Source organism: Pleurodeles waltl, chromosome 12 (assembly GCF_031143425.1).
Source record: "Pleurodeles waltl isolate 20211129_DDA chromosome 12, aPleWal1.hap1.20221129, whole genome shotgun sequence".
NCBI classification, from domain to species: Eukaryota; Metazoa; Chordata; class Amphibia; order Caudata; family Salamandridae; genus Pleurodeles; species Pleurodeles waltl.
Window position 1 is genome coordinate 81,004,774 of NC_090451.1, and position 16,495 is coordinate 81,021,268.

A 16,495-nucleotide genomic window follows, 5' to 3' on the forward strand; every position below is an offset into this window, starting at 1 on the left:
GAGGATAACACGAAAAAGACTACGCACAGGAATGCTGGAACCACAATAAAAGCATCTTTTCTTTTGTACTTGTTTTGTTTCTGACATTTTACGGCAGACAGAGAAGTGGAGTAAATCATTGGACACGAAGACCTTGTTGGCCCAAGGCAAACTTCAAACTAATTTTCAGTGACAGAAAGGAATTAGAAGGCCCATTAAACCACAATGAATATGTTCTTACTGTTTCTACAGGAGCTGTGGTCGTCTAGCTATCTGGCAGAAACCTGATCAACCTCTGCTACAACTTGTGACAAATCATATGTAGAGGATTTAAACTCTGTAGTGCCTCATGTTGGTCGATATAATACGTGTGCTAGCTACCACTAGGTATTATTATGCTGACTTTACAAGGTCAATTCTCTTTTATTTAGTGAATAGCATTTGAGCTGTTCACAGAATAAACCTGGAATACAGCTGTTACTGGAAACAAATCAAACCCTGTTCCTACATTACAAAATTGGTGAAGATTTGGGGTTTGATAGTTATTCTTGCAAAACTCTTTGTGGGGCACGTGCCTCTGTGTTCCACTCGTTGATGCTGGACAGTTTTCTTCAATTCAGTCTACAGTGGGTGCAGATGGTCATAGCTGACCAACTTCTGTCTGTTTTTCAATACAACCGTAACGTTCCTTAAAGTAGGTTTTATCACTGAACTTTACTGGATCTGCAATTATAGATTATTTAGGTCGATAATGCCCTATGGCAAGAAGAGGGCTGGATCCTCAAAGTGGACCCCTACTATGGCCAACCTGTGATCGTGCTTTAAGTATGTGCCAGCAGGAAAGCTATTTGAGGTTTATATTACTGAGCAACGTCATATCAAATGTTAATTAGACAGTATAAAAATCCTCTTCCTGAGAGCACCCTATCGGGATCAAATGCCTTCTATTTAGTCCGGAGAGAAGTGCTTACCAGGGGGCAGCTGGAAAGGGACTGGGATGCCATCATGCACAGAGGCCCCTTCAGGCCGAATCATTTTAGTGTTGAGAGAGTCCAGCACATTTAGTTCCATACTCTTCAGGAAGCTGCTGCTCTGGTTCTCGAAGATGACTGACACAGTCACCTGACTCTCCTTCTGTAGATCCCCTTGGATGTCATAAGTCTGAAGTAAAAACAAAATGCAAGCTCAGAGTTGCATGCATTATTCAAGAAAAGAGAGCATTATACAACTTTGAAGTGACTGATTCATATAAGGGTACAATAAAAAAATCCGGAGAAACAATACAAATTAGTAACAGCAATTATGAAAAGCCACAAGTAGTTAATGAACAAGAACAAAGTTTCACATTTTTAAGGCCTTTCAAACAAAGCTTGTCTTTGGTTATAGTTAGGGCCATGGAATCATGCAACAGGTTAAGGACCATATTATGCGACTGGGTTCACGTTTTTCAGCACGAAAAAGAAATTATGCAGCACGTCACATTTTGTAGAAGCATTCCGTTTTTAGGCTGTCATTTTCAAACATGTTAACACTCTTTGGGCAAAGGTTTCACCTCGTTAAGGTGAGTTTAACACCTCAATACAGCAAACAGCAAATGGTAGGTGGCCAGGTTATTCTTGCACATGGACTGCCACTCATGGCAGAGTTTTGGTACCTTTGTTCTGTTTGAGCCAGAAACTAAATCTGTAAATAATGAAGTAAATGATGTATTATGTACTAAGTGTGGCAAATCCATAAACCGGAGTAGCCACAGAAAGAAGAAATTCCAGTGGCCTTGGCTACTGAGTAGCTGTTGAATTGAGTGGATGAAGAACCGCTGCATGGAGGACAGCAGAGAGGCTTGAATATGAGCTGCGAGGGCCAGAGCTGTCTCCTCATTCCCAGCTGGGACTATGGATCACAGAGTTTGGGGGGTTCAGGCAAGAGTTGAGGTACATAGCTCTACACAGAAAGGATAACTAACAAATGCGAGAGCGGGAGACGGCGAACTAAAGTCATAAGATATTTGGAGGCAGTAATCCGTGCTGGAAGGCAAGCTCCATAAGCAGGAAGCGACGCCTGTATTCAAACAAACATGGTTACTAACAGCGGCTGCTAGGTGAACTTCCAAGACTTTAGTTTCATGCACAGGAGAAGCAATACAATTGGGTTTAAAAAAAAAATAGAAAACGTCACATAACGGCTCATAAAATGTGCCTGAAAAAATCTGCCGAATGACTTACCATTCTGATGTATGAGTTTTCAGCAAGAAGGTTATAACTAGACATGGGCTGGGGAGGTGAAAAAGAGAGATTAAGAGTAGAGCAAAAACACCAATTCAGATGAGACTGAATAAGTCAACTTGTTTTATCTGATAAATACAAAGTAATGCGAGGGATGCTTATCCTAGGTTTATAAAGCTCTAATAAACAGCACCTTCAAGAATATGTAAAACAACCATTAGAATCACAGTTTAGTACTCAATGCCTGGCTGGCTACCTCGTTTCCAATTCAGATAGATTTGAATTGCGGCTTACACAATATTTTATCTTACTGGAAGTTATCATGAGCAAAACTCGCCATATAGCCTCCTGTGAGGTATACAATGCCCTTATGGTGATGTGGATAATGCAACTAGATGTGCCTGCTACCTTCAGCTTTCCGAATAGCCTTAAAGCAAATCCGGTACACAAGATATTTATCCTGTTCTCAATTTTTTTCAAAAATGAAATGAGTACTTCCACGTTGCCAATCTTAAAATTGACCGAATTTCCAGATTGATTTTGAGCACGATGCCACAAGAGCAAAAGGTGACTGACTCTCAGTCAAAGTCATCCCTACCCTTAGCTCAACTTTCTCCACATCTGAATTTGAAACAGGGCATCATGTATTTTGTAAAATGCTTCCTCGTGTGCAGCTCACACAACACTTTCCAGTTATTTTAAGATCTTTTTGAATGAACAGATTCCTTTCTATCCTTCTGAAGGCCTATGGTACAAGCCTCTTACTGGTAGTGGCTCTTCTTCCAGGGTGCCATTTGGCACAGCTTCAGTCGTTTCTTCTTCACTGTGGTGGTGATGCCGGTGATGGTGGTGCTTCTTCCGAGACTTCTTTTCATCCTTCGATTTCTCGTCCTTTTCTTTTTTGTGCTTCTTCTTATGCTTCAAAGGTTTCTGCTACATAAAAAGAGGCAAGAGCTCAATTACACACCCAGAAAAACAAATAAAATGAAGAACACATAAAGCATTGCGCGATAATGTTCGTAAAGATAAATATTTATTTCCAATTCTTTTCAAATTAATGCATGAAAGTAACTTTTTTAATTTCTAGAACCCAACATAATTTGAAACTAGCTTTGAGAAACAAATGGGCTTTGTTTGCAAAATTAATCCCCTTTTAAAAAGGAGGAATTGTGGTTGGATGGTTACTGAAATGACCTTAATTTCGATTTTCATGTCCTCTACTAGAGAGGAGTTAGCTTTGTTAATTAGTTCAATGAAGATACCAATGAAGGGAGAACCACGATTACAAGAAATAAATTGTTTCCCTCGCATCTTAGATTCCCATAATTCCTCATTACTTAGTGGTTAAAAGGAAGAAGGAAAAGAATACAAAGGATAAAAAGTTTGGAATTGTCAGTTATACAGTTTCGGACAACAGGCCTTATCAACTAGAGGGAATAATCTGGCGTTCGAAGTCACACGAACAATTCACTCAACTGGTAAGAAAATGAGTTACTTACCTGTAACTGTAGTTCTCCAGTATTGGAATCTTTCATAGATTTTATATGCTTGAATCATTCGCCAGTTGTTGAGATGGGACTCCCTGCTACATCATAATAGCAATGTAATGATAACTATAGTGTAAGAAGCCCTAAGGCCTCCCACTTTAGTAATCTATCCTTGTTGATTTGAGAAACAAGACCAAATGTAGGTTTCAGCCAATCCGGCTGTCCTTCCCTCTAGAACACTTCTGTAAGAAGCTCCAGTTCCTCAGATTTTCCAAAACACGAGTGCTGAAGTACCTGATGGAGACAACATGAAATGGTGAGCTTGCCAGGGGAGGAGAGAGGATCGCATGTGAATCTATGAAAGATTCTAATACAGGAGAGCTACAATTACAGGTAAGTAACTAATTTTCTTACTCCAGTATTGGAATAGATTCACATGCTTGAATCAGAATAGCAAGCAGTAGTGGAGCACATTGTATGATTAAGATTACCATATTAACTGATAGAAGCAATAGCATGAATGAAAGAAGAAAACCTTAAATGATAAATTGTTATGTAAAGAAAAGATAACTACACAGTGGTAAAAACAAACAGTGCATTGTCAAGTGAAGAAAACATTATTATACAATGTGACAATGTGCACAAAGTATACTGGGATGGAGGGAAAAAAGGAAAGCACAACCGCTCACCGTTACCAGAACAAATGACGCAGCACCGCTTTTCCCACTGCCCCATCACCTTGTGCCGTTTCCTCCAAGCAACAGTACCTTGCAAAAGTATGTGGGCACCTCCAGGTTGCTGCTCTGCAAAAGTTCTGGATGGGCACCCCAGCGAAGAGCACCATGGATGTTGCAACCGCCCTTGGAGAATGTGCATGTGTCGGTCTGTGCAGGGGTTTTCCTGCAGCCTCAAAAGCACAGGAAATCCATCCCTCAATCCTCTGTTTGGAAATTGACTGGCCTTTCCCTAGGAGCACGGAATGCTACAAACAGTTGATTTGTTTTTCTAAAGTCTTTCGTCCTGCCCAGATAAAATTTGAGACACCTTTTGACATGCAACAAGAAGAGCCTGTTCTGCCGGTGTCGAAGGATTTGGGAAATAAGACTTTAACACTACCGGTTGATTTATGTGAAAATCTGCAGGAACTTTCGGTATGAACTTTGGATTTGTTTGCAGGACTACCCTGTCTTCTTTAAACTGCAAGAAATTGTCTTGAATCGTGAATGCTTGGATTTCGCTAACCCTTCGAGCCGAGGTCACGACAAATAGAAGAACGACTTTCCACGACAGGAATTTTAAGTCTGCCCTGTGTATAGGCTCGAATGGATCTTTCATTAACTGGGACAAAACTACGTTAAGCTGCCAAGATGGAGGTGGTGGTCTGACTGGCTGGAAAGAACAGAAAAGTCCTTTAAGAAACTGTTTGATAACCCTTGTCGACCACAAAGATGGCGAGTTCTCCTTCCGCCTCTAATGGGAAAAGCCGAGTGGACTCAAATCGAAGCATTCACCAAACCTGATCTAGCGAAGTGGAGAAGATAAGATAATATCTGCTCTGGTGATGAAGAGAATGGGTGCACCTGAGCTTGTTTTCCATTTAAGGTGATGAGATCTGTTGGTACTGCCCGTTGCAGCTCTGGCCAGAATGACTTTACAGTCAGAGGGTATGTTTAAGTGTGCAAATTCATGGTGTTCAGGCGCCAGTCTGTCAAATGAAGCAACGCTGGATCCTGGTGGAGAATTTGACTATCGCTCATTGTTAGCAGGCATGGCGTTATTGGTAGAGGGATGCTGTGGCTCTCAGAAAGGAGAAGCAGCTCTGTATACCAATGCTGCTGAGGCCATGCCGGAGCAATAAGAAGAATTTTGCAGCGTTCGTTCTTGATCTTCACTAGAACTCTCGGTATGAGGGAATGGGAGGAAAAGCGTAAGCACAAATTCCTGACCATGTTATTGAAAACTCATTCTCCCAAGAGCCCGGATGGGGATCCTGACTTGCAAATAATTGGCATTTTGGGGAGTGGCAAAAAGGTCTGGGTTTGGCTTGCCCCATTGGGAGAAAATGCGATCTAGCACCCTCTGATCCAGTTCCCATTTGTGGTTGGATGTTGTCAACCTGCTGAGAGTCCGCAATGACATTCTTAGTGCACGGTACGTGCTCTGCCCGAAGATGCACTCCTTGCAGGATGGACCAGTTCTAAATACATCTGCGATAAGAGCAGAGATCTGGCCTCTCCTGCTTGTTGATATAGTGCATCGTTGTAGTGTTTGAACGAATGAGCACTGATGAGTCCCTTATCTTTGGAAGGAAAGCTAAAAGCGCTAGGCGAACTGCTTTCAATTCAAGATAACTGATATGGAAAAACCTTTAATGTGGCTTCCATCTGCCTCTTAAGTCTTGGAGGAAGGCTCCCCAACCTTCCAGACAAGCATTGGTAGTGATCACAGACGGGGCTGGTTGAAGAAGAAAAGAGAGACCCACTGACAGGTGAGATTCCTGGGTCCACCAAGACAGAGATGTTATCATGGATTTTGTTACTTTGATTATATTGTTGAAAAGACCCCTTGGACTCCGTCCATTGATTGTCCAGTTGCTCTTGAAGGGGTCACATTCTGAAATGACAGAATGGCACCAGGGGGATGCAGGAGGACATCATTCCTAATAGGGACTTGAAGAGGTGCACTGAAACAGACTTTCTTTTTTAACAAGTCTGGCCAAGGAAATTAGTTTCTTCTGTCTCTCTCTTGTAGGAGTTGCCTTGTTGTTGGATGTGTCCAGAACTGCACCCAGACATTTTATTCTTTCAAGGGCGGAAAAGCTGATTTGCTGCGGTTGATAGTAAGGCCTAATTTTCCAAACAGTTCCACACAGGTCTCTGTCGCTCTCTGCGCCTGCGACCTGGACTTGGCTTTGAGGAGCCAGTCGTCCAGATACGGAAGCACTTGATGTTTGTGTCTCCTGAGGAAAGCTGCAACTGGAGATAGGCATTTGGTAAAAATTCTGGGGACCAATTTGAGGCCGAAAGGAAGAACCTTGAACTGGAAATGCTCTCCGGCTAACATGAATCCGAGATATTTCCTGTGGGATGGATGTATAGGAATGTGGAAATATGCGTCCTGGAGATCAAGAGTGGACATATAATCTCCAGGATTGAGAAGGGAAAGAATATCGTTCAAAGTAATCATACAGGATGACTGTTTTTTTAGGTAAGTATTCAGGTCTCTGAGATCCAAGATTGGACGCCATTCCTTCCATTTCTTCTGGACCAGGAAGAAACGGGAATAACCCCCCTTCCTTTTGTCCTGATCTGGGACTCTTTCTATAGCTCCCTTCCAGAGCATCATCTTGAATTATTTTTTTTAGAAGATTTAGATGTTTTAAATTACACAGAGGAGGAGGTCTTGCGGGTGGAATTTGCAGGAATTGCAGAGGATGGCCAAATTGGATAAGGTTTAACACCATTGGTCTGAAGTAATTTCTTGCCAATTGTGAAAATATTGTGAAATCTTTCCTCATATTTTTGCATCTGAAGGAAGATATATAGCCGGAATTAGTGGGAAGTCATTGCCTGCATCTTGTTTTCTTCGCTTGCCTTCCTGCTCTTGCCCTTTGCGCGGTCCGAGTATATGCGGCTTGTGGTGGCTGCCTCTGTGCTGACTGGTGGAAAGCTCTTTCTGTAGTCCTCTAGCATTAACTGAGGTAAGGGATCAAGCATAGGAAACATTTGCTCATGGTAGGAATACTGCTCCCTAGGTGAATAGTAGGACTGGGGATCATATTGATTATCATTGTCCAGGTCCTGGCACTTTACATGCAACTCTGAAGGGCTGTGAGCAACTCCAAATGACCCTTCCTCTTCAGAGTCATCCTCTTCCAAAAGTGCACATGGAATAGTGGTGACACCTTACTTGGAGACGTGTGTGATGGTGACAGTAATTAGATTTTGTATGTATTTTGATATTTCAGTCGCCGACGATGATGTCGTCGGTGGTGTCAGCTGTAACGACGAATCGATCCTCGTCGACTAGGCGGTTATCGGCGGTAGAGATGTAGCCGTCAACAATGGTTTTGTCGTTGCTTTCGTCGACTGAGGCGGCTATTTTAAGCGTTGATGACGTGACAGAAGGGCCCGTCGACGATGGCGTCGTGGTGGTGAGCACAATGGAATTACTGCAGGACGTGTAAATTGTCGTCGTTGTGGAGGTCGTCAACGATGCCTTAACACTTTCCTCAACACTGTTGTAGATGATGATGTTGTTGTAGTTTTGCAAGATGGATTCTTGAATGAATGACAAACTGTAGGAGGTGGTGTAGCAGGCTCAGAAGAAGCTTTTTTACGACGCTCTGACGAGGCATGGCAGGATGCAGACCTCCTTGGAGGAGAACTAGATGGGCTGTGAGCTTTAAAGACCCTTGTTTAATCTTTTTTAAAGCTTTCTTAGGTTGATGCTCAGAACGATGAGCTTGAGGTGATCTGTTCCTTTTATGAGTTCTTCTTGAGGATGTAGACGACTCCTCACTATCAGAACCAGAAACAGGGGTTGTCCTGGATTTTAACTTCTGGAGCCATGGTTTTGTTAGAAAATGTCTTGCATACCTTACAATCCTTTGCAGGGTGTTCTGGATAAAGGCAATATATGCAGTCCTTGTGTGGATCCTCGAAATGAAGCCTCTTCTTACCACAGGTCTTGCAGGCTCTGAAGAGACTTTTCTTCTCCTTGTCAGACATGGTGATTGACTGAGAAAATAGATTTCCTCTAGACCAGAAAAGATGTTTCAAAGCTTTCAACTGGTAGAAGCAATATTCTGAAGTAAAAGATACTAGAAAATACTTTCTGCACGGTGTGACTAAGTAGAGCTCAGTGGAGACTCCCTAGCACGACATGCAGTAGAAAATCTTAGGAACTGGAGCTTCTCACAGGAGTGTTCTAGAGGGAAGGACAGCCTGATTGGCTGAAACCTAAATTTCGTCTCTTTTCTCAAATCGACAAGGATAGATTACTAAAGTAGGAGGCATTAGGCCTTCTTACACTATAGTTATCATTACATTGCTATTATAATGTACTGGGGACTCCCATATCGACAATGGGGAATGATTCAAGCATGTGAATTATGAAAGGTCCAATACTGGCGTAACAATCTTTCCAGTGGATACAGTATCTAACTGCAGTTTTATCCCCTGTAGGGCATCCCCAGGAACCAGACTTTTTTTTAACTGCAATGCTCCTGTGTGCAGATAGGTGGCACAGTGTGACTCCCCTTTGACTTTATTATTCCCCAAAAGTGATGATGAAGCTGCATATAAGCAACACCACTGCACTTTGTAGTTAGTTTCTTTTTTGACTCAGTCAACACCCTTAGACACACAGCCCAGCATAAACAGATGTAACAGTATGCAAATTCCTTAACAGGGACCATTATAGATTGAAAAAGTGAGACCATTCATCAGAACGGGGAGGCGGGAAGGCAATGAGGAATCTGTTAAGAGTATACAACAGAAAGATTGTTACCGAAAGTAAGTAACTTGTGTTTCTGAAGGATACTTCTAACTGCAGATTCCTCACCTTTTGGATAGGCACCAAAGTACAACCTCCCCAAGGTGTTGGGCACGTGTAATGTCTCACATTAAAAGACCTGCAGGAACAAATGGGCGAAATGCCCTCCCTGTTGGCACTGGCTGTCAAGGGAGCAGTGCTTCATGAACATGTGTATCGATACCCATGTCACAGCCTGACAGATGTCAAGGACATTCACTCCGTGTGCTAGGTTAGTGGTTGCAGCCTTGGCTTTGGTTGAAAAGGCTCTCAAATCTTCCAGAGGCTGCTTCTTACTCAGTGTATAGCAGAAAGTGCTGCAGAGGACGATCCTCCTTGACCGAGCTCTGTGCTCACTGCCTTGGCCTATTTTGCCCCAGGAAACTCCACAAAGAATTGATTGCCCACACCATGGTCCTGGTGCGATTGATGTAAAAGCTAAATACCTTTTGGTGTCAGCCCATGGAGTCACGCCATCTCTTTCGAGGGTAAAGGCAGAACAAAGAAAGTAGTGAGGGTGATGGATTTCTCAATGGGAAAGCAGTGACAACTTTTGGCGAAGTGGGCGCCTTGGTCATCAGCACCACTTTGTCTGGGAGAAATGTGGTGTAATGAACAACAAGAGAGCATGCGATTAGCTGAAGCCACTGCAACCAGAAACGGTCTTCAGAGTCGGGAGATGCAGTGGACAGCTGTGCATCAATTCAAATATCGTGCACTTAAGAAAAGTGAGGAGCAAATTAAGATCCCACTCTGGCATCACAACAGGTTTTGCAGGAAATAAATAAATGATACCGTTTATAAATTTCACCACAACAAGTGATTTGAACAGAGACTGCAAACATAAAAATACTGGAGAGATGACCTTAAAAGGTGCCCTATAGAAGTCCTTGTTGGGCTAGCGATAAAAAGAACAATAGGGTATCAGAGTTTGTCCGCAATGGATCAGTATTGTGAGTGCCACAACAGAATATAAACTTGTCCCATCACCTGGGGCAGACAGACTTTGTAGAAGGGGGCCTTGCACTCACAAGGATACCCACAAATTTAGGAGGAAGATCGAATGACATTAACTACTACCCCTCAATCTCCATGCACTCTTTTGCACGTTATTTAGGTTTGGTGCAGGACCCTGTCCTGTTGCAGCAACAGGGCGTTCTCCATAAGTGGTAACAAAGAACTTGCTGGACTCCACATGCTGTAATGGAAACTTTGTTTGAATATTTTATTTTGGTAAAATGGGTACTAAAAACTAGTTGCAATGAGTACATTAGATCTTTAATAACATGCTAAGGACTGGTTATACACTACCAAACACGTGCTGACAACACCGTCACCAAGCTCAGATTTCTATCACAAGTTGTGTGTGAAGGGAGTTTTTTAAGCTCTGCTCAGTCAGTTGCATACAGGTGCATTATTTCTGCTTGTTTCTGTATTTCTGCAAAAATATCGATCTTCTTTAAGGTCTGATATGGTTAAAACCTCTAAAAAAACATGAAATGGAGTAGAAATCTGAACTTGGTGACCAGGGTAGGGTGAAGACTGTGCTAAACGCGGATTGGCTGAACTTTGGCTTTTTTTATTGAAATGAAGTGAATAGGCTACTTCAGTGACTATGTCAAAACTTTCTACCTATGTTTTTATAGTTATACTTTTCTCTAGGCTTACCGTGAGACTCTCAATTCAACAATAAAGATTAAATCATGTGGATCTATGAAAGATCCAATATATGAGTAGTGTATCAGCTGCATTCATATGGGTAGGGAGTGGAAATACAGACGATCTGCAGAGGGTGGAGATAGGACTCCCATTCCCAAAGGTTTGCTGATTAGTACTTCATAAACACTGAGAGGTGTGGTACTGGAGTTTGTGTTGTTCAGGGTGAGTCTCTGCATGAGGCACATCCCTATGAGTACTACATAAGATAGTCACACTTAATTGTGCCCAGGTTTCAGAACTCCTGCTAGGAGCCAGCAGCCAGTCTCTGAATGAGAACAAACTCAAATTGGTTCTGAAACCTTTGACAGTGGATCCACATTCCCAACCTAAAAAATGTGTAACAATGTGAGATTCAACCACCCCCACTTTGTACCTGTCCCAAATTATTCTTCATCAAGGAGGGGAATGCTCTATGGAGCACTGAAAGTATTCCGTAGAGCACTTGAAGAGCTGCTAAGTAACCAGGAATGGTGTCTGCCTGATAATCAGCCTCCCAGAGATAAGGGGACATCATTTGAAGTCTGCACAATCTGCTTGAAGAGCTGAGGATCTGCCTGCTGAGAGATGGAAGGAGCGTGCCTGGCCCTGTCGCTGGAAAGACTGTTAAGAAGGAGAGGGCCAGCGTATGCCTGGCTTGTGAAGCACCTAGAGGTAACTAACAAGCACAGAGCGAGAACTGGCCCATGTTGCAAGGTGATTCCTCTGGTCTCTCTGTGTAGTTCTGAGTGAAATGTAGAACAATTGCAATAGAGCGGATTCCCTTGGTGCATCCAGGAGCTTGAGGCATTGCCCCTCGCAAGCAAGAAAGAACCACGTTCATGCTAGCATCTGATGAAAAGGCTGTTCAGCGCCAGAACACCTCTCCTCTGAAACAGAAATTGGTCCCTTTGAATGTGTTCACATTTATTAGCATATAAGATGTGCCTCAGGTGACAAATGCTTCTGATATGGAGACACCCCCTTGTTCAAAGACAAATGTAAAAATTGTATTAGGTGGAACCTGACTTTATAAATAATTGGTAAAAGCTCCAGTGTTAACCTTTGGAGCAGAAAATAAGGTATCCTTGTATTTGAGTATTAGGACAGAGACCAGGAAAATTTGCAAAACCCTCAGCCAGTCAGCATAGGGGACAAATAGTTGGATGCCATGCCATGCCATCCCAATTTAAAAAAATAAAAAAATAAAAACACCACCCCACCACTTTAGCCCTTCACCAAAGGAAATCTAATAAACCACTTTAACCAAGTTGACAACATGTATGCTGTAACTATTACAAAAATATGAGTTGATATGCTAAATTTCCGAGCTGGTACAAAGAGTTTGCTGCATGGCTAGAGGAACTTGCGTAATAATTCTCAGTAATGTATGGCTCATCTCTCGTTCAAGGTGGTTTTGCTGCTTAGGGTGGACTTGGAGACATTAAAGCACTAGAAAGTTTGGCAGTCTTAGCTGTGTTTCTTCTGCCCCTATTTAGATGTTCAGTACCCTAGCCTAATATTTGAGGAAAAGAAACACTTCTCCACATCAAGCGCTGAAGAGTTAATAGGCTGGAAAAAAGGCAGAGTGACCAGAAACATAATTGCAAAACAGTTCTTCCGGAAACCTCATGAGTTTTACTGTGAAGTGCAGAGGTTCTTCTTGCTTCAAAACAAGATTTATAAAGTTAGTCACATGAAGCAACAGGAGGCATACTTGCTTCCTCATTTTATAGGCTGATGTGTGTGCACCATTTGAATTTGCCAAGAACTAGGACAAGTGTAGGAAGCTGGCTTTTCATATAGTATATCAAAATGAGATGTTGCCCACCCAAGTCCACCTTATTAGTGGACAGGGGATTGTTCTAGCAATCCCAAGGTGCTCTCTTAGGGGGTAGTGTGGTTGAGCAGCCTTAAGATTATCAGATAGAAGTGTTAGACATTTACCATAGGCACACAGTCAATAAATGAGACACACGACTCAAGGAGGAGATCCACACCAATTTATAGCAAGCATTTGCAATGCACTAGGGTCTCGCATTTGTCGGAGTTACAGCTATTCCCAGTTGTAAACTCCCAACCGGATATTTCTTGCATTAAAAGAAAAAAACAGCATGATTGCACTGCTACAGTTCACACGTAATAATACCTATCGGCAAAAGTGCAATTATGAACGTAACCAGCAAAAGTGCAATTAACTGTGTAACAAGGTCGATAGTATGCAAATCGCTCGGCTTCTGCCCAGCGAGATCGCGCTACAAAAATAGAGAAAAAGTAGTCCACAAACCTGACGGGAAACAGCGAGCCTTGCATGTTTTCTGTACTTGGTCGCTGCGCTCGAGGAGGGCTAACCACCGGAAAAGGCATGATGTATGCGTGCCTTCCACTAATCAAAGGGAGTGGATTCTAACAGGCAAGCCAACGTGCCAATGAAAGACACTGACGTGACGTTGACGGCGCTCCGAGCCCTTTTCTAATCCCTAAAGCCTCTCAGTAGCGATACGCATGCGCTAGGGCATGCTACGCAGGCTCGACCCTAAAAGTAGCAGATATGGAAAATGTCACTTACCCAGTGTACATCTGTTCGTGGTATGAGACGCTGCAGATTCACATGCTGTGCATTATCCTGCCATCTAGTGTTGGGCTCGGAGTGTTACAAGTTGTTTTTCTTCAAAGAAGTCTTTTCAAGTCACGAGACCGAGGGACTCCTCCCTTTCGGCTCCATTGCGCATGGGCGTCGACTCCATCATAGACTGTTTTTCCCACAGAGGGTGAGGTAGGAGTTGTGTATATAGTAAATGTGCCCATGCAATGGAGTAAGTATGTATTACATAATGTGAATAAAAGTGATATATACTTACAAATTTACAAATGTACAAGTTTCATCAATTTATAATGTACAATTTTCATCAACTTATTACGGCTACAGGCTCCCGGGGAGGCGGGAGGGCGCATGTGAATCTGCAACACCTCATGCCACGAACAGATGTACACTGGGTAAGTGACATTTTCCGTCCGATGGCATGAGTAGCTGCAGATACACATGCTGTGCATAGACTAGTAAGCAGTTATCTCCCCAAAAGCAGTGGCTTAGCCTGTAGGAGTTGAAGTTGTCTGAAATAATGTACGTAATACTGCCTGTCCTACTGTGGCTTGTTGTGTTGTTAACACATCTACACAGTAATGTTTTGTGAATGTATGAGGCGTAGACCATGTGGCTGCCTTACAGATTTCTGTCATAGGTATATTTCCTAGAAAGGCCATTGTGGCGCCTTTCTTTCTAGTGGAGTGTGCCTTTGGCGTAATAGGCAGATCTCTCTTTGCTTTAACATAGCAGGTTTGAATACATTTCACTATCCATCTGGCAATGCCTAGTTTGGATATTGGATTTCCTGCATGAGGTTTTTGGAAGGCTACAAACAATTGTTTTGTTTTGCGAAATTGTTTTGTTCTATCAGTGTAATACATTAGTGCTCTTTTGATGTCTAATGTATGTAAGGCTCTTTCGGCTACTGAGTCTGGTTGTGGAAAAAAGACTGGGAGTTCCACTGTTTGGTTTAGGTGGAACGGTGATATAACTTTTGGTAAGAATTTGGGATTTGTGCATAGAACCACTTTATGTTTGTGTATTTGTAAAAAGGGTTCTTGTATAGTAAATGCTTGTATTTCACTTACTCTTCTAAGAGATGTGATAGCTATTAGGAAGGCTACTTTCCAGGTTAAGTATTGCATCTCACAAGAGTGCATGGGTTCAAATGGTGGACCCATGAGTCGTGTTAATACAATATTGAGGTTCCATGAGGGAACTGGTGGTGTTCTCGGGGGTATGATTCTTTTTAGACCCTCCATAAATGCTTTGATGACTGGAATTCTAAAGAGTGATGTTGAATGTGTAATCTGCAGATAGGCAGATATTGCTGTGAGATGTATTTTAATGAAAGAAAAAGCTAGATTAGATTTTTGTAAGTGTAATAAGTAGCTTACAATGTTTTTTGCGGAAGCATGTAGTGGTTGAATTTGATTATTATGGCAGTAATAAACAAATCTTTTCCATTTATTTGCGTAACAATTTCTTGTAGTAGGTTTTCTAGCTTGTTTAATGACCTCCATACATTCTTGTGTAAGGTCTAAATGTCCAAATTCTAAGACTTAGGAGCCAGATTGCTAGATTGAGCGATGCTGGATTCGGGTGTCTGATCTGTTGTTTGTGTTGAGTTAACAGATCTGGTCTGTTTGGTAGTTTGATATGAGGTACTACTGACAGATCTAGTAGTGTTGTGTACCATGGTTGGCGAGCTCGAGTTGGTGCTATTAGTATTAGTTTGAGTTTGTTTTGACTCAATTTGTTTACCAGATACGGAAGGAGTGGGAGAGGGGGAAAAGCGTAAGCAAATATCCCTGACCAACTCATCCATAACGCATTGCCCTTGGAGTGAGGGTGTGGATACCTGGACGCGAAGTTTTGTCATTTTGCGTTTTCTTTTGTTGCGAATAGGTCTATTTGTGGTGTTCCCCAGCTTCGAAAGTAAGTTTGTAGTATCTGGGGATGAATTTCCCATTCGTGTGTTTGTTGGTGATCTCGACTGAGATTGTCGGCTAACTGGTTTTGAATCCCTGGGATATACTGTGCTATTAGGCAAATGTGATTGTGAATCGCCCAATGCCAAATTTTTTGTGCTAAGAGACACAGTTGTGATGAGTGTGTCCCTCCCCGTTTGTTTAGGTAATACATTGTTGTCATGTTGTCTGTTTTGACAAGAATGTGTTTGTGGGCTATTAACGGTTGAAATGCTTTCAATGCTAGAAACACTGCTAACAGCTCTAGATGATTTATATGAAGTTGCCTTTGTTGAGAGTCCCATTGTCCCTGTATGCTGTGCTGGTTGAGGTGTGCTCCCAACCCTATCATTGAAGCATCTGTTGTGATCACGTATTGAGGCACAGGGTCTTGGAATGGCCACCCTTGGTTTAAATTTATAGGATTCCACCATTGAAGCGAGGAGTGTGTTTGGCGGTCTATCAACACTAGATCTTGAAGTTGACCCTGTGCTTGTGGCCATTGTTTTGCTAGACATTGTTGTAAGGGACGCATGTGTAGTCTTGCGTTTGGGACAATGGCTATGCATGAAGACATCATGCCTAGAAGTTTCATCACAAACCTCACTTGATGGTGTTGGTTTGGGTGCATGTTTAGTATTACATTTTGGAAGGCTTGTACCCTTTGTGGACTTGGAGTGGCAATCCCTTTTTGTGTGTTGATTGTTGCTCCAAAGTATTGTTGTATTTGACACGGTTGTAGATGTGATTTTTGGTAGCTTATAGAGAACCCTAGTTTGTGAAGGGTTTCTATGACGTATTTTATGTGTAGAAGACACTGTTGCTGAGTGCTGGTTTTTATTAACCAATCGTCTAAGTAAGGGAATACGTGCATGTGCTGTCTCCTAATATGAGCAGTTACTACTGCAAGGCATTTTGTGAATACTCTTGGTGCTGTTATCCCGAACTGTAACACTTTGAATTGGTAATGCACGCCTTGGATTACAAACCTCAAGTATTTCCTGTGGGAAGGATGTATCG

At 42.4% G+C, this 16,495-nt stretch overlaps 1 protein-coding gene across 1 annotated transcript in view; it reads right to left on the minus strand.

The window, feature by feature from the left end:
- AP3D1 (adaptor related protein complex 3 subunit delta 1) overlaps positions 1-16,495 on the minus strand; it is a 437,106-nt gene that overhangs the window by 102,630 nt on the left and 317,981 nt on the right. Inside the window, exons 26-28 of the mRNA XM_069217822.1 lie at positions 2,967-3,134; positions 2,202-2,249; positions 951-1,140 (exon numbers count right to left, since the gene is read on the minus strand). Of these exons, the coding sequence (XP_069073923.1) occupies positions 951-1,140; positions 2,202-2,249; positions 2,967-3,134 (406 nt within the window). The remainder of the gene's footprint in view (positions 1-950; positions 1,141-2,201; positions 2,250-2,966; positions 3,135-16,495) is intronic.